The following is a 19643-nucleotide window of genomic DNA, read 5'->3' on the forward strand; positions in this document are numbered from 1 at the left end:
CTAAATAGAGCATCTATTGAGTACTGATGTTAAAAAAAACTCACTCTCAATGCGTTTAATGCATTTTACTCATTTACTCAAGCTTCAATTTAGAAGTGCTTTTATATGGAGAAAATAGGCTCAGTGGTTTGTGTTTAAGTGCACATCTAAAGGCATGTGTAAGGGCCTGCCTCTTGAATCAAGGCATGGCTATAGCATGCCTAGCCTGATAAATGCTTCAAAGAAATTCAGAGACCTAAAACACTTCATTAATCTGCTGTCAACACATCTCTGGGCACACTGGGAGTGTTCCATGTCTGTTCTCTTCTGAAAATGGGAGAAGAGCCTTTTAATTGTGCCTAGCTGTTTTTGACCTGAAAAGCAATCTGTATGCCCCTTTTCCATATATATGACTCAGAGGCATGTCAGATGCAAGACCACATACCTCCGCCTACCTGTGTTGGAGCACCAATGGATAGATCATACCTGCTCGTTGTCAATGCCTTCAGCTGCCTGTGTGCAAACATGTGAGGAGTGACAAAACAGTTTCCTTATAAGGTAAGGTTATTTTTCAGTGAATACTTCTAGGAAGTATAAGTGTGATAGGGATTTATATGGCATAGTACATACAGATTTCTTTAAAGGAATTATATTACATTGATTTACTTTCCTACCTTAATTTCCATTTTTTTCAAAAACAAAACTCCACTACTTTAGTCTGCTTTTCCCCTTCACGCTTTACAATTAATGAGTTGAAATAGCCTGTAAAACTAGGTGTGGTTTCTTGACATTGCTTCTCTCCCAGTGGCTTGCTGTAGTGACTTACTCATACTTATGAGTGACTTGCTCATACAACAAAGCATGATAGAGGAGGTAGTATTAAAACAGCAGCAAATTCTGAGATATGGAGGTCTGGATCACTACCAATATCTCTAATTCACTTATTTCCTCGTTGTGGCTGTTGTATAGCTGACTGCTCGTTCTGTGCACTCTATCATCAAGCTTGAGCAGTGATAAGATATCTATGTATATCATTTAAACTAGATTTCTGCATCAGCAGATCATTAGGAAGTCTTAAACAGTTAAACTGCTGATGTTTTTGATATCCAGTCCTTTGAAGCTGTGTAACCAAAAGAGGCATTCTGTAAAAGCATCCAATACCTATTCAACTTTATGATTCAAGCAAGAATCAAATAAAAAGAAAGAAAAACCCTACACAGCCATAACAGCATTAGAAAGAAAAGTACACAGATATGAGGAAAGTATTCAAAAGGATCAGCAAAGATGGTAAAAGACTTGAAAGATTATGAGAAGGGCAATTTTTACACTGGTGTCCTAGTGGAATAACCTGGTAACATTCTGCCCATTAAAACAAACAACAACAACAAAAAAAAAACCTGCTACGGAAGACTAAAATAAGCCAGAGACATGAAACAGAAGGCTCTTTAAGGGATTAAAACAAAAGAATAAACAAGCAAAAAAATACACAGGACTGTTTGCTGAAGACAGGAAAGCTAAGTCACAAAATCTTTTACAAATACACACTAAAAGGAAGTCTTCAAAAATTTGTGGGTAGACAAATGATCAAATACAGTAATCACAATTAAGGGACTTATTCCACAGTTGTCTCTGCTAGAAGCAAAACTTTCTTCAGCAATCTGCAAGAGACAAATAGCAACATGACAAAAGCTTGCTATCAGTAAAACAGTTTGATGGTCAAAGTATGACTGACGGGCTGAAACGACTTCTAAGCTACTGGAACAAATGGGCAGTTAAAAAAAAAACTTTGAGAAGCATAAAACAGTGCCCACAGAATAAAAAATTTATAATTTTAGTCATTGTGTAGACTGAAAACATCAGTTCAAGTCAGGCTACAATCCGAAAGGAATATGGAGTTATTTAAAAACAGAAAGAAAACAACAAGATATCTGTATATTATCCTAATATACCCACAAATCAAATGCATCTCAAATACAAGGTGCAGTTATGATCACTTTTTTTCCAAAGAAGATGTAAAGCAGTTAGAGAAACCCAGGAAAGGATGAGTAAAGGCACTATTTTTCCCCTTGCCATATAAAGACAACATGGGTAGTATTTCTGTTTCAAACTGAAGTTCAGAAAAGATACAATAAAAGCATAATAAAATCCTGAAGGGCATAGAAAAGGCAACTGCAAAATAATTAACTAGTGCTCAGAATAGCACAAGTCATACATAAAATAAGATTTAAACATAAATAAAATGAAGTATTTTCATATTACACTTCAGTTGCAGAAAGCATTGTCTCAGTAAAATGTGACGTGTAACTTACTTCCAATTTATTACCATGAGTATAATCAAGTTCAAAGTGGGTTAGCTGAATTCATAGAAGAAATGCCCATCATGAGCTATTAGACATGGCATGCGGATGGCAGCTTTCAGCTCAGGAAGTCCCTAGCTTCCTACTGCTAGAAGGATATACGAATATATACATACAGTTTCTCATACCGTCTCACTAACCGTCTACTACTGGCTACTTGGAGAAAGGCTAATAGGACTCCTGATATGGCTCTATAGGACCATTCTCATGTTCTCTGACTTAGAGATAAAAAAATAAAATACATACCTCTGGCATAAAGTACAAGTTTGAAGGCTAAGAATTTCATACATTTTGCTAATGTTGAATTCCCCTATTCAGAATCAAGATCAAGTACAGACTTACAAAAAATCCACGAAGAAACTGCTATGCACATGTGAGGTTCAGAAATTAGTTTTTGCAAGAAAAAAAGAAGCATTTGAATATTGGTTCAAAGAACAGCTGAAATAACCAGTTACAAACAATACCCCTCTCCTCAGTGAGGCCACACACAGCAATATAAAAGCATGACAACACTGAAGCACAAAGGCTGCTGATACAACAGAAGCACTATTCAGCTCCTGTAAGAGACAAGACTACACATTCAGCTACAGTTTCTGTTAAACTTAGATATGACAAACTCCATTATTTCCATGTACAAAAAAAAAAAAAAAAAAAAAAAAAAAAAAAAAGCTACTCAGTAGCTGAATTTAGAGTCATGATTGAAAACTAGGCAAAACTAAGAAAAGTTACATGCAGCTATTTGCTAAAAAACACCACTAGTTCTGGTACACAATATAGAAGCTTTTGAAAATGTTAGCAATTACTGAACAAATCTCATTAAAGTGCAAAGTTAAAAAGAATAACAGAAAACATTAAAGCCCTTTAAGGTGCATTTTCTGCTGGAGATGAGACTGCACTTCTGGATCTCCCTCATATAACTTTGGGCCAGATGTGCATGTGCACTCTAGGTAGAGCAAGTAGCAAGAGTGCAGAAAGGCTGCTGTATCCATTAAGACAATGTAATGTACATGTGCATACATACAAAGAGGGATTGCTATTTGCTTTTAGCTCTACTAACATTTTAACTTCTTCCTGTTATACCTTTAATATATGCTGAGATGCACAGTTAGTCTCACAACTCTAAGGCTGGGATGGTATCTTGTTCGTTAAACATTTTCAAAAAGTCAAAAAATGTCAATTCAAACTTAATACATATTTTGGCATACTATAACTTCAATTCAACCATTAGTTAGGCAATAGTTTGTTTTTTTCTTTGGACCTAACAGGAGCTGTAATCATGAACATGACAATCAGTACAGTCAAGATGTTTATGGAATCTAAAACATTATGATCAGTATAGTCAAGAAGTTGAACATTCGAAAATATTAAAAACAGATACTTTACCCCTAGCATTAGTTGAACATGTTTAAATACCAATAGTTCTTTCCTCAACACACTATTAGTTCCAGATATCTTTGTCTAAAACCATCTGCTTCAGAGCTGTAAGAAGTGGAAAAAAACCCAATATGCATTGAATGTACTTACACTTTCCAATTCCAGGATTTATGTGCTAGCTGACATTGCAAGAAATCCTGAACTTTTCTCGACTAGAAACTGAAAACAAAATCCATGAACTACTCACCTCTGGCTGAATTGCTTTAAATACAGGAACATCCATTAGCGTTATCTGACCCTGAAATAAAAAGTCGTAAGTTAAGCTCAAAATTAACCCTGTTCCATTAAGATGTTGTGCTGCATAATAACAACTGTATTTGTTTTTTCTAGTTTCCTTTTATTATTTCAGTTTTATTCAGTAGCTAATTTCAGAGGTTACAGCTCTCAGAGCCAGCCTGTACAAGAGAATCAAGTGGTCAGAGGTTTAATAAATTATGAGAAATTACTTTCCTTAACAATCTTGCAGTTGTATGGGCAAATCAGTTTATATTTAGAAACACTGTATAGAAACTATAGGAAGTAACTTCAGTTGCTCAAAGTTTCTCTTAAAACTGTGAATCTCACTCTAGGTATTGCACACTTCTGTTGAAATATCCCTAAAATTAAGTCTGTATTTGGACTGTAGTTGAAACATAGGAACCAGCAAATTTAAGTAATTGTTCAGTTACATAGCAACAGATATTTTAAAAATAAGTATAGCTATTTTACTTCTAAGGAGTCAGAATTAACAAGTACATTTTTAATCATGGATGTCTTTTAGTTTTAGGACAGTAAGCAAAGGTGAACTCAAAAAAAAAAAAAGTAGCTTCGCATTTTGAAAAATATTCACAGAGCCTTCATTTAAGCACAGAATCTGCCTATAATCCAAAGGAAAATATAATCTCTTTCAAAGAGTACATAGGTAGCCCAGAAAGACCAGTACCATTTGACGTAGACATTACAATACCCTTGTAACATTGAATCCAGAGATTTAAGTTTCCTTAGATGCAAGTCACACAGATGTTTTCCTGCATCCCTGAAAACTGCAGTTTCTCCTTGCATTCACTCTGCAGCATGTACTGGCAGCTTTGTGACTCTTGCAAACTAATTCCCATTGATTGCCATAGTAGAATAGCTTCTCAGGTGAAGTCAATTTTACAGAAAAGAATAAAATATGATCCTGTATTTTACAGAAAGCAGTAGCAAGGAGAATAAAATACTCTAGTAAATGAGAAGGGATGTGTTTAGCCAAACAAGACAGAAATCTATTTTGTAGCAGATAAAGCTCCTTGACCCCTACACCTACTTTTGGGCATGAATTCTGGCATTCAAACACGCTAAAATTATATTGAGCAGTAACAATTTCTATAACCAACACTCGATGCAGGAGAAAATCTTCCACTCTTTTGCAGGAGAAAAGAACTTATTTTGCCACCATGGCTCTTTGGAGTCTTGCTTCCTCAGTAAAGAGTTCCAAAAGAAGCAATGAGCCCTTCATACACTTCCTTTTTCCAAGCTGTATGGCCCCTAATTTAGTCTAGGCTCAACTTTGTCAGCTGCTGCTGCTGCTGCTTTAGACACCTGCTACTGCTTCTAAAATAAATTTTTTTTAGAAGCTATTTTATATTCCCCTAATCTTAGGATAAAGTGAGACTAAGACAGACCAATCCAAGTAGAAATCATATACTCTCAACTACAAATAACATGATACGCACCCACAAACGTGCTTGTCTGAATGCTTTTTTGTAACAGTAAATCCTGTACAAAACCTTTACCTCTTGGTCCTCTAACATGAATATACTCACATGTGCTATGATGTAGATAATTTAGACCTACAATTTATTAATATCTAGAAACTATTTAAATGTCAGCTTAAAAATTAATTTCGTAACTACCATTTTTTAATGTCGTTTAACAATCAATCAACAACACTATCCATCTCCAAAGTATAAGTTAGAGTATATGTTATTATTAACATGTATGTTAATAATATAAATGCTTAAATGAAGTCAAGCGTATCAGACAAATCAAGGTTTATTTTAGGAGCCAAGAATTAATAAGAACATGAAGTCAGGAATATGAACGTACCCCCAAATATTCTTTGCCCTCAACTCTTCTGTTCCCCTGTACTCACTGCAACTATAAGAATATATGATAACCTTCTGTCAAAAACTGAAGATGGCTTTCAAATTAAAAACAAACTTGCTGCATGAAAACATTCTATTATAATTACAAGGCATAACAAAAGTTGACTTAATCTTGAAAGAAAAAAAGCTCTCACCCTACTTTTAAGAACTATTTCATAATATTAAGTATTCTATTTCAAATCACCAGGACTGCAAATGCAGTGTCCTTGGCACACACCTATTTGCAAGAAGGGCAATTTTAGCTTACCCCACAAAGAACTGACACCAACAAGTAAATTATACTTGAAGTGAGATTACCTTTATTTTCTTGCAGGCACCAACATCTTAGCAATAACTAACAGACCTAAAGAACACTGTAATCAGTTCAGTCTCTCAACCAGCAGTCTATCAGCTGCCAAAGTAAGGTACCAGCCAGTAAATAGAAGTTCAAGATGAATTGGTCAAACGCCCCTTCACACTACAGGAACAAATGTTCATCCCTTGAGCCAGAGATTTCTGTTTTTTCGGCTTTGGTGACGCCTGAAGACAAGCTCTGGGCTCCTCCCTATTGCCCGGTACACACCTATGGCAAAACTGGGCAAAAGCAGCCCTAAAGTAACTTTGCTCTCAACCCCAGCATCCCAAAACTACATTTTTTTGCACTCCAAGGTTGGTGAAGAAATTGAGTAAGTTGTGAAAGTGCACCAGACAACACAAGCATTTACCAATTGCAATTAAGAGAATTTTGCTTCAGAATGATTTTGCACATAAGCACAGACAAATGTTGGGGATTCTTCATGCTATTTCCCACCCCTTCCCAACATGGTCAGATTATCTGGGAAAGGATTAGGATGCCATGGACAGGACACTACTGCCACCTTACTAACAGCCACCACATGCTTGACAACTCTCTGCAGTAGATGAGGATACAGCTGAAACTTTACATTACACACACATGATCATCAGAAAGGGAAACATCAACCACACAAACCGATTTCTTGACTTACCCACAAATCAAGATGAGTTCAGAGACCACTCTTACAGAAAAAAATGGAAACATAACAAATATAAAGGCTGCTGGAAAAGCCATTTTCCCTCAAAAGGTGTGGAAGGAAGACAGCAGGAGAACAAGGGCTCAAAAGGATTCTACAGATGTTATTTCTTAAATTTTAAGAGTCTTAAATAGAGCATGCATAAGAAGTGCTTCCCTGAGAGGCCAGGATCTATCTAAATACTGCACAGGGAGTCTGTACCATTGTAAAAAAAAACTCCTGTAACAGAGGTGGGGTCTGCCACCCCCTGCCTTAAAAAAGAAAAGCAGCTTCTGGAACAGATGTCACTCACTAGGAAGGACAAGATCTATCCCACTCCTGTAAAGCATTCAACAGCATTCTGGGCAGACAAATTATACTTCCTTGCCTGCAGCGAATACTCAGGAGCTAAAAGGACATGAGCACAGCACGGATTTATTCCTCCTTAACCCAACCCAACTCACTGAACAGCCACACATTGCAGCAAAAAGGTTAATGCTTCCTTTTGGTTTCCAAGGTGAAGACTCCCGTCCTGAACACCAGTTACAGGACCCAACCTTCGGTCTCCCGTGGGTACACACCAGGGCTTCTGGAAAACGCACGGTTTTAAGTCAATTTGGGGCTGAATGTATCATTGTGCTTCCCAATATATGAACAAAACTAAAAAACTGGGGGTTGAGGGGGAAAACCCAGAAGTGTGGACACTTAGGGTCCAAACAGCAGAGACAGGCTATGAGGAGAAAATTTCAAAGCTTTCTTTCAATTGCATTCTTGTCCTAGGTTCAAATCCCTAGCAGCTGGGAACAGACTGGATCTCTGTCCAGCACCTCTGCTGAAAGAAAATCAAGTGAAGAAAGAAAGAGTCTGTCTTCTCACAAAAGGAAAAGCAAAATAATGGGAAATTGTGTCCTTAGATTTCTGATTTTTTCTGAAAGAGAATGAGTTCTTCAAAGTTTCTGAAATAAGCATGACAAAACCTGACTAGACTAAGAGGTGACTTTCTTAGTATGGCATTAAAAGTTTAATTGACTCAATGGATGTATTCCTGAATCTAAAACTTTTCATGATGAAATTCTTTAAAAAGTTAACTTAGCCTGCAAAGCTGATTTCTAAAAATTAAGGATTGCCACTATTCAGTGGTCTACTGTTCTGCTTGCAGAGAATTCATCAGGCTGTCTTCTTCAAAACAGTCATTTTTGTTCAATGGCTTAAAGACCAAGAGGGCCCCAAAAGACAACTATGGCTTGCCTCATATTTATAATAAGTAATTCTCTATTGCATCTTCAAAGAGTTGATGTTTAGCCATAAAAATGGATTTTACACTGTTACAGGAGATACCATGTAACAGGACGAGAGACACAAAGCCAAGGTTCGTTACATGTGAGAGGGATCCAGGGTAGATTAAAAAAAAAAAATCTTTACAAACTCATGCATTTCAATGGTTACTGACATTCAAGTGCAAACTCTCACTACAAACTCATGCATTACAATGGTTACACCGACATTCAAGTGCAAACTCTCACCACTAAAACAAAATTACAACAATAGCCTCAAAAATAAAACAGAAAACTGATTTGTTGTTCATACAAAATGCAGAACAGAATGCTGGGGAATTTGTTCCTCCCCCCCCCCACCCAGGTCTCCAAAATTTTTCTTAGTTGATTTAAATGTCTTAGCTAAACTAGAATAATACTTGCCTGAATACTGACTCCAAATCAAATTGCTACTTTAGTGTAGGAAAAAAAGAAATCTTTGTTCCATAAATATTTGGTAATAACTTTGTAGATGCGACAGTGTGCCTCAGGTAATAGTTTAGAAATATGTTTTGTAAAAACATTTAAACATTAAATTATTCAAAGTCATAAAGCCTAAATACCTTACTGAGTGTTTATCCCTTTAAAAGGTGGTTGCTCACTGCTAAGCAAATCAAAACACTGTAGTTCTAATCAATAACATTTTTAGATGACAAAACTTAGAAAATAATTTGCAATATTCATCTTACATGGCACTGCTCAAGTCTTATAAATAACTTCTACCAAGACCATACCAAGACCAAATCATGAGCAATTTCAACCCCAACAAACAAGGACACTAGTTTGGTTTCTATAGTGCAGAGATGCAATAAGTAGACTTTTCTCCTCCCAACTCCTTAACCCAGCCAACGCAAATTCCTGGATAGCTCCCTCTCTTGAACGTGCCTTAATGTTTTGCTATTTGAACCAAAAAACAAGCATTCACACTGATTACATGAAGCAAGCCAACAATAACCATTCTGCTTTTTGAGCTCTCAGCTTTGTACGTTAGAAAGAGATTATATGTGCAATATAAAATGTAGAGGTTACCCTTACTCAGCATTTACCTCATCATTCTGTTGTCTGGACAGCTCTTTGTAAATAAGCATTTCAGTTATACAAGGATAAGGAAACTTAATTTTTTCTTCTTACAGATGTGTTGTGTCTAGCAAGTTCATTTATATATTGAAGAGCTTCTTCATTGCCCAGGCAGAGAGAACAATATATATATATATTTTTATTCATTTTGGTCCTAAATCCTATATTAACAATTCAAGCAGTTTTTTTTTTAATGTATGAATGCATGAGCAATATTTCCAGACCCTCAACTACTTGAGAGAAAATCATATTTTAGAAACAGTGAATGATCATCATGCAATTAAGGCTCTGAAACAAGACACTGGCACAGTTGGGAGATGCCTTCTTCCCCCCTGCATAACTATAGGAGTTTTTGCATGCCCTCAGGGAAAGCCTTTCCATGAGAGTCCCCACAACTGAGTTTAAAAACATTTTAGCCCTCATGGGTATTGAGGGATTGGACTTGGTACCGAAGTACACCAAAATACTGACCCAATTACCACACAGCTTCATATAAAGACATTTTCCTCTCTCAACAAGGCTGTCAGGCTAGAGATTCTTCACTGAGATGAATCAGAACCATACCTCATTGCACTTTTCCTTTGAGAAATATAGAGAAGCCCAGTGAAACAGAATTTTAAAGTATTTCCAATTCCTTCCCTCAGTTCGGTGAGCACATATGGATTGCCTTCCTTCTCAGAAAACCATAACTTACTTGCAGCAATGCAGCTCCTATCCCTCCTCCAGATTCCTCTTTGAAAATTCCCGTTTAATCTGCATTATAATGCCATATTTCCAGTCCCTAGATCTTCTCAAGCAAAAACTCATTCTATCCAGTTACTTACTCTATTACAGCTTTGCCTGACACATTCCTACCACAAGAATAATGCATGTTCAATAGCTCCAGCAGAGCGTCTCCTTGCGAGGAGGAAACAAAAAAAAGGAAGTTTGTGTGTGATTTTAAAAAAAGATTTAAGTCAGTTTGGTTACTGAAAAATGCGCGCCATATTCTGATTTTCCTTTAAGCCATGTTGGTTCTGCAAGCAGCACTTCATAAATTGTTCCATAATCTGAATTTTTCAAATGAAATACATTTAAGACTTCAAACTTGGCTTAAGCATGGTCTCTCTGGGCTCCCAGAGTATTTTTCCTCACAGGAAAAAAAAAATATATATATATAGCTGAGTCCATTAAGCATTGCATCAGTAGTAAAATAATTCTGTTCCCTTAAATGAACACTGTGGGATTACAGTTCCTATGCTGAAACTCTACTACTTTCCCTCAAAGTCTGTTCCAGAACTTATCATTAATAGTTTCTCTACACACTAAAATGAAGTTGCTTCCCCTTGCTCTCATTTGGAACATACTTAATATTCTTCTGTAAAACGAAGCTAAGTGAGACTGGAATGTATATGATCAGAAGTCCTGTTTCTCCTGAAGCTCCTAGGGCCCCACACCTTACTTGACGAAAACTGTGCTCAGAGGCGGACAGACCCACCGCCCACTCCCCAGCCCACGGACAGCGGCCGGCGGCCTCCGGAGAGGCCGGGAGTGGGGCTACGCCACAAGCTGCTCCCCCAACGGCACCAGCAGCTATGCAGCAGCTCGTGCAGGCAATTGCTGAACCCGCTAGTGTCCTGCGGAAGCGAGGAAGCTCTCCTGTGGGCAAGCATCAGCCAGGGTAAGTTATTTTTCTTCTTTCAAAGGGGCAAAGAAAATGAATTTAAACCCCCTCCCCCTGCCATCTCAACAGCTAGTCCTGTACTTTTATTACCCAGGTAATGTGTTTGCAGAACTCTTGGTATCTGCTTCATTTACAAAAAAGAAAAAAATCATGCTCTTTACCACATAAAGACATCTTGATGTTCCACTGGAATGCCTCTGAGAAAAGTCTCTTATGTTTCACCTAGAGATTTTTAAATAAACTTAACTCCTATACTGTTTACAAAATAAGCAGTCCTTTTTCCAGACATCCATTTGATCAACTTTAAGTGGAACAAAAAAAAGAGAAGGAACATGCATACACCTTAATCCAAGCTTGTTTCATAGCACTTTTAGAAACCACTGCAAAGAATAAATAATCCCTCTTAGGTAACTAGGTGGAAGAAAAAAAGCAATGGATTTATACAGCTGCGCTTCCCCTAATTCTACCTCAAATATTTACACCACAGTAGCTAAGTTGAAGTATAAAATGGAAAGAGGAGTAAAAAAAAGCAATAAGCCGTTAAATAATTAAACAGTAGCAGTCTAAGGAATAAAAATTTACTGTAAAGCAAAAAAATAAATATTTCTTCAGCCTGAGGCACACCAGTATCTTAATTTGGAGCCCATGTTCCCAAAGCATTTTCTTTTCCCTTCCAGTCTCACCAACAACCCTTTCTTCTGCCCCCACACCATTAATAGATCCCTCCCCAACAAATTGGGCCATGTACATTCAAAACCACAGTTCTCCCTTGAAAGAAAATGGGCAGCATTCACTGGAGCTGCCGCTAACCCGGAAGGGCACAGAATGGCTGCATCTGCAGGGCCAGACTCCAGCGGGCAATCCTGGCACCAACCCCTCTTGTGGCTTCTAGCCATTCCAAGTCAGCGAGCAGCCTGAAAGCCGGGTTCAGATACAGGCAGTCTCCTCACCAGCTACAGCTAGAAAGCTGTCTGCAGAATCCTTAGCAGGGGACAAACGTGTCCTGCTTTATACTCACTGCACAGGGTTCTGCATGCCCCCCAGATCTATGGACACGCAGGCATTCAAAAAATACTCCCAGAAACTTCGTTTTTGTCAGCTGCAGTGGAGTAAAATAAATTAAGTTTTCAAAAGCAGCAGCTAGTCCTAAAGAAGTTCTCACTTGTTTCAGCTTTAACTTGGCCCTTTTGTTTTTTTGAGCCAAGACTCCTGAACCATTAGGTAGGCATCTGTCTAGCTAGCTCTGGTGCAGCAACTTCCTTGTATTGCTATTGTACTGGCTTTGTCACATTATATTTTCTCCCCAAGCATAAGAAACTACAGAGCCCACAAACTATTTCCTCTGTTCACCACTTCAAAAAAAAGTCATCTAAAAAACAGCCCTCATTCTGCAGTCGGTAATGGAATTCAGCCTTCCCTAAATCACAGATGTAAGTAGTCTGTGCTGCTTCCTCATCTTGAAAAAGCAATTGGTAACATATCCACGTCCAATCTGAGGTGTGCATATCCATTATAAGGAAAAGATTACTAGCAGAGTTTTGCATTCTCATCAGTTCTGATAGTTCAAAAATCTCGATCATACTGCACCACTCTGGTCTTCATACGAACATTCAAATCCAGATGAAGATTTTATAGTTTATCAAGGCAGGACTGAAAGCGGGAAGAATAAGGAAATGGCCAATAAAATGCAAACAAGGGGGTCAGGTACCTTGGAGGAAACTCTGTGTTTAAGTTCTCAGCTAATTTACTTATTTCCACAAATTTCAGCAAGAATGACTAGAAAAAGATAACATCCAAACAAGCAAACGCTACTGGAAAAGCATGTAAACTTGCCTAAGAAAACAATCATCAACTAAGAAGTGCAGCTGCATACAATAACATCCTTGAAAAAATGAAAATTATAATTTTTACCAATGGACCATACACTGCCTACTGGTAATTTTGCTCAACTGTTCAGAATGCTGCCAATAAAGCATTTCAGACCTGATCAAAGCAAAAAAAAAAAATAAATAAAATAAAAAAACAGAAAAAAATAAAACAAAACAAAAAACTCTCACACATTGAAATGAAGAACTAGATCCTTTAAGAGAGAGAAGGCTAAGAATAAAGCTAAGGGTTTTCTAAAACACAGAATCTTCCCAGAAATTAAGAAAACAGAAAATTATACAGGGTAATATTAGCCAAAAAATATAATCTTGTACTTGTAGTATTGTGAAATGCTTAATAAAATACTCCTTTTTCTAAGTAGAGCCATATCTCATTTGAAGCACAATATGAAAAAAAAAAGACTATTTTAATAAATATTTTTATCTAAGATTGACTAGGTAATGTTTTATATTTAAAATGCCCATACAACCTATAGGTTTCTACACAGAAGAAATGCTTTAGGAGAATAGAAGGATTAGGAAGCATGATGCACTCAAAGAATTTTTGTATTTTCCTATCCAGGGCAGTGACAGCAACCGCACAGAGACTAAAGAACTACCAGCTGTGACAGCATTCGCCACTGGCTCTCCCATTTAGCCAAAGGACGCTAGTTATTTTGGCCTAAATGTATAATTTAACTTGAAATCATGCCACCAACCCAATACCATGAGTGCTCAGATATTCTTTATGTAGAGAATGCATCTTATGATTACAGGATAAAACTGAGAGGATGGCCAGCCCCAAACACTGCTGTCTGCAAAAAGTCACCAATTCACTGGCCAGCTCTTCCTGACCACAGAGCAAGGAAGAGGTCTGAATGGCATGCCTGGAGCCTCAGTCAGGGGTAAATCTACTAACTACCCAAAAAGAATTTAAGATTTAAGTACCACCTCATAATCCAGATGCTTAAAATTTTTGGTATGCTCATTAAAATTAGTTCATTCTTTAATAACTAAGACAGGTATTAATGGTTTAAAAGGCCAGCAAATTTAATGGTAATGCTCTCTAATTTATACTAATTTCTCATGTATATACACATATAGACCATCTCCCCATGACAACTCACCATGAATCTAATCATATGAATTGATCATGAGATATGAGTGTTTATATTCACAATCTCTAACAACCTCTTGCAACATATGTAGCAAAAGAAGCCACTAACTGAAATATTCAATGTTTAGCCTCAATAAAAACTCTTCAAGAGCAACAATCCAGCTTGTGCTCTGCTTTGTTACTGTTGACCTTCAGCATTTGTAGGCTGTTGATGAACTAAAGGCAATTCAACCTGAGAATCTACAATCTTGAATCATAGCCAACAAATGTTCAGCAGAACTATTAAAAATGCTATTTTGATGGAGAAGAGATGAAATGCAAAAAGACTTGACTGAATATCACACAGGCTTTATGCGACATAATCAAGAACCCAGACTGTTCAACTATAAGCTAATCATAATTACATTTTTTTCCTTGAAAAGCGTAAAAAGTAATTACCATGTTCCCTAAGCTAGGCCAAGATTATAAAATAAAATGTTTTATATAACATCTTATTATGATACATTACATACAAGAATAACATGAAAAATGCTAGAAACAGCTCAGGACACAGCATGGCCTCAAAAGACTAAATAAGCAGAATATACACACAAAGCAGCTCCATTTTTATAGTACAGGTTCCTTTTGGAGTACAGGCCCTATTTTTGAAACTCAAGGATGAAAGAAGTTAGGCACAAACCATAGGAACAAAGAAGAGGAGGAAAAGTTGCCTCCACCCACACCCCCCAAAAGTGTATTTACACATACAAGTTACTTAAATTGCTTACTGCATATTCTTCTGGTGTGACCCTGAGAACATCAAATACCACTGCATCAAAGCTCTTCTTCAGTTCAGCTGAACCTTTTTCACTTAGGGATTCAGAGCTGCTACTCTTCTGCAGAAATATAAGCAAAAAACACTGATGTTTGATTTTTTTTTTTTTATCCTTAACAACATTTTTTTTTTTAATCCTTAACAACATTTTCTTCCCCCCAAACATCACTGTCATACTACATTTTTCTACCTGTCAAAATCTACTGAAACAAAATCACAAGATATTTTCTCCTGACATGGAGACCCCTAAAATGAGAGGGCCTGAAGTTGGCAACGAACTTCAAAGGTGGTTCTCAACACACAGTGCTTATATTTCAGGGCATAATTCTTGCCAATTTTGTTGACAGAAAAGTTTCTTAAAAAATCAGTTCCACTGAACTCACAGAAAATCATTATAGTGAGAACAAAATGCAAGGTCTGCTCCAAAGGAACAATTAACATCAGAGGATGGTATCATTCTCTTCCTATTCCTCCTACAAGCATTGAAACTAATAAAAAAATACACTAATAGCTACATGTGTTTCCATTTTAAGAAACTCCATAGAAGCAATTTTAGTGACACTTTTTTTAATGTAAACTAAAAATTCAAGTTTTGAGAAGACATCAGATCCTATATTACGATTATATAGTTAGAACATATCAAGACACTAGCTTCCCTGCTAAATACAAATACGGTTCAAAAATTAACGCTTCATACAGTATGAAGACAATACATCTATGTTACGAGTAATTCTTTTGATATATAGCTACAAGCTTATATTCTCTGTTCAATCATTATAAGAAAGTTTGTCACACTGAAGTATGAAATATCACATCCAGATGTGTATTTCATAAATGAACTCAGACATTTATTTTGGAAATACGCATGTTGCATGCGATCACTTTGCCCCCCTGTCACCTCCTAGCCCTTTCCTTTGAGGGCAAGAGCAGTTACACATATTCCTATTCGTGGTTTCTTCTCACTTTCAGAATCCTTGGGTAAAGCAAACTCCTGATTAAAAAGCAAAACATATGATACACATGGACAAAACCTTATGAAAGGCCTCAGTAATTATGGTCAGTAGCTTCAAATACTTTGACTTCAGCAAAAAAGAGGAACCCTTGAACCACACTATGAAGCCTATGGGCTTCAGCAATAGCATAACCTTGAAGCTCCCACAATAGTTTTGCTAATACTTTGTAGAAAACATTCCAGAGGAAGAAAACAAGTATTGACACACATTGTATTCTCACTATTGTTGTGAGCTCTACCTCAGCAGTGGCAAAACACACTGAACAAAACAAGACCCATTTAGTCTCATCTTGGAGACTGGATGTATCCTTAGGCACTCTATTCTATCATTATGTGGAAGGCACCTCTTAGGAAGTTTAACTCCTTACTAAAAGGCAGAAGAGCAAATATCCTGATCTTGGAGTGATGTCTGTTCAAAAAAAAATTAAAAAAATAAAAAACACAAAAGAAAACAAGATTTGCAGGATATTATCAGCAAGTAGCTGTTACATCAAGCAAAACTGCAAGTACTCCTAAAGCAAGAAACTGGAAAGCATCCAAAAGACCTTTCCTTGAGTGGATGTCAAGAAGATACATGACTAAGTCCTTCTCAAGGGGAGCAGCAGAAATCAGAATGCCCAATTTCAGGAGCAGATGAGAAAAACAAGCAGAGAATTGTTGGCTCGGAGGATGGGATGTTTGCATTGTTTTAACATTTTCTCCTGAAAATCTAACAAGGCAGAACTATTATAGCTGTACTACGTATTTCTACTTTCACTTCCCACTCACAGAAGTGAGAACATTTGAGTTCCTGAAAATTCAGCCAGCTGAAATAAATCCTGCTCCATTTTTAAATATTTTGGGGTTCAAAGATCTGAAGAATATATTTGCTTGTTTAATAATCACAACTGTTTTAAATAGTTAAGTTCTTCTGACAGCACCATACCTTTGAAAAAACTGATTTTGGAAAACAAAACAAAACCCCCAAACTACACAGGCATCCGTTTTCAGTAACGTGTACACTGTACTTTCAGAAACTTTTCAGTTATGAATTTTCCCTCCTCCTCAGTTAGTCATGACAAACTATAACCTACTGAAGGCAAATTCATTTAGTACAGTTGATACAGACTCTTAACTCATGAGCTGTCCAATTCCAGATGGTAGAAACTTTGCAGGGGGGTCCCATACCAATCCCTCTCAAGTCCAGGAGGGAAAGGGAATGACCTTATCATTCCACAACACTACAGTGTCAGAACCCCAGTACTACTACTGCTGAAAAAGATAGTATTTCCCACGGGCCTCCCCAACTCCAAATATTGTGCCAAGAGTATCTCACACTATTATAACTTAAAAAGAAGAGCTTTCTTATCTGGCTCTGATGGAAAATGACACAGAAAAGGCAGTTACTGACAAGGCTGTGAATAACAGTTCACGCTTTCTATTGCTATATAAAGATCAGAACTTTAAATTAATCTAAATTGTGGAGCATTAAACCACAACACCCATATAAGTAAGAATCTGCTGCGTAAGATCTGTTAAAAGACAGACACTTTTGTTTGGGGGCATTTTAAAAAGTTTTAAGTTTTATGGTTTTAAATACTCAAGCACTGAGTTTTGTAATCCTTACCTCTGAAGCAGTAGCCGCAATATTAACACTGCTTGACTGTCCGTTCATTAGGTCCATACTGACCACACTGTTAATCTCCTGTCCTACATTTAAGGCAGCAGGATCATCTCCAAGGCAACAGAATAACCATTCCTACAAAGGACAAATAATCAGAAGTCATTTTGTTCAAGTGTTTTAAGAAAGATTCAGCATTGCAATCATAATAAAACCTGAACTACTTTAAACTGCTACACTGCCTTGAGGAGCAAGCTTTAGTTTCAAACACAAATTATCTACTTCAGAATGTCCTCATACACACAACTGAAGATTCTTCTACAATCTGTTACTTCCTGCTAGTATAGAAATTTTCATGGTTTTTATATTTTCCTTTATACCAAGCATTGATATGTAAATGCATGCATTAACCCACAGCTTAGAAGTTATACTTACGGCATTAGTTGAAGATTCTTTTCCTTTGATTACAAATGTTAAAATCAAGACCAACTCTATCAGATTTATTTTTATAAGTTATCCAATAGCCTTCTACTTTATATTCCTATTTACTAGCTTCAAGTGAAAAGCATCACAATGAAAGCACTTTAAACACACAAATGAAAGTTACTTTCTTTTCTTCCAGAAATCATTCCCCAAATTACTGTTTAGGCAATAAAAATATCACTAATGCATCCATCTGACACATCCTTGCAAGAAGGCTACTATTTCAGTTTTCATTGTTACAGGGAGAACGCTGTAAAGAAATTAAGAATTCTGGCCTCTCTACAGAAGGCACAGGACTACCTAATACATAAACATTGTAGACAATAAAAACTTGTTTGGGCTTAAATTTCATGGGATGTTAGTGCCCTCTAGCGTGAAAAAGAGGTCATAAATTACTTTTCATAGGTGCACATTTATAACAAGTCTGACTTTTTCCAAACTTGCAATTATTTACGATATTCACTTTTGGTTTGTCACTTAACTCAACTACAGACAGGCTGCAAATTAACGGAGAAGCTACATGACAGGTAACTACAAGTTATGACAAAACAGTATTACAGCATTTCATATTTAAGACTTCTACATTATTGAAAAATAAAATAAAGTTATGTGAAAAGCTCTATCTGCAAGTGATCTAAAAAGAGGTATAACAAATAAGCCTGGAAGGCAGGAAACTGCAGTGTTTGTATAATAAAGTGTCCTCAAAAAAAACAGTATCTTGAAAATGTCATTGTAGGAAAGTAATACACAAAAGGAGATCAACTGAAATAGAGAACCATATAGCAAATTTCAGCCAAACACTATACCTTGTAGGCATAGTGTTAACATGTATTATATATGTATTAACAGCCCCATCCGATCCATGTTGAGCTAGATTTCTGCAGATCAGAACCATCATTCGTGGTAGTTTTGTGGGTGTGGGTGTGTGCATGCTTTTTTGCTTAACCCTAATGGGACTGTCTCATTCTCAGGGTAGAAAACACTGCATTTCGCTTTAGTATTACGTTCCCAACTGTAAGCTGTAAGGTGATGTAATTGCCTTCACTAATGTCAGAAGACCTAGTGACTCTAAAAAAAAAAATGCCAGCTCAAGTCTTAGGATAACACACTTATTAACTGTTCTAACTGTTCATGTCAAAAGAAAAAATATTTCATCTTTGGCTTGTGACTTAGTTTCCATCACCACCATCTTTCCCCATCCCAATTACCCTCCAGATTGTCTCACACAGCCTATTTCCAAATGCTTAGCTCCCCAGTGCCTTTTTCCTGTTCCCTTTCCTTGACGTTTACAGAACTGAAGAGCAAGGAAACAAACCCTGGAACTGATGTAGTAGTGATGGTAGGATACAGAGGTATCACAGCTCCAAAGCCAGTTTCAGGCTCTCTGCACGTTCAGAATGTCATTCTTGTCCCAAGATGGGAAGGTACTTGCAGTTTTATTATGACACAGAATAATCAGTATTTTTAAAGAAGTTGTGCATGTTATAGAAGCCTATAGAGTTGGCAGAGCAACCTAAGAGAAGCAAGAGAAATGATTCCTCTATAAGCAACACAGTTAAAACCTAATTCCCTAACGATTAGTCTCCTGTAACCCTTACACATCCAGATGGGCCCCAGCAACGTATTTCCCCCCCCCACACACACACACCACCAATACTCCCTATTGCTTCACCCTTGGCCCCTTAATACAATACTTCCCATTCTCTACCTGCTCTGTAAGCTTTACCAATTTAAACTGTTTGCATCTTCCCATCTACTTGGAGTACTAGACAGACAGGTACTTACGGCTGCCC

At 37.1% G+C, this 19643-nt stretch overlaps 1 protein-coding gene across 10 annotated transcripts in view; it reads right to left on the minus strand.

Moving 5' to 3' along the window:
* Positions 1-19643, minus strand: part of RALGPS2 (Ral GEF with PH domain and SH3 binding motif 2) — a 119176-nt gene that overhangs the window by 77514 nt on the left and 22019 nt on the right. For 9 of the 10 annotated variants that reach the window (XM_062580924.1, XM_062580928.1, XM_062580927.1 and 6 more), the window contains 3 exons: positions 17374-17505; positions 14709-14816; positions 3958-4008 (listed from right to left, as the gene is read on the minus strand). In XM_062580924.1, the coding sequence (XP_062436908.1) occupies positions 3958-4008; positions 14709-14816; positions 17374-17430 (216 nt within the window). In that variant the 5' untranslated portion in view covers positions 17431-17505. Of the gene's footprint in view, positions 1-3957; positions 4009-14708; positions 14817-17373; positions 17506-19165; positions 19282-19643 lie in introns of those variants that run through there. The other variant, XM_062580925.1, reaches the window with a different exon arrangement.

The sequence above is a fragment of the Rhea pennata genome, chromosome 8 (genome assembly GCF_028389875.1).
Source record: "Rhea pennata isolate bPtePen1 chromosome 8, bPtePen1.pri, whole genome shotgun sequence".
Taxonomy (NCBI): domain Eukaryota; kingdom Metazoa; phylum Chordata; class Aves; order Rheiformes; family Rheidae; genus Rhea; species Rhea pennata.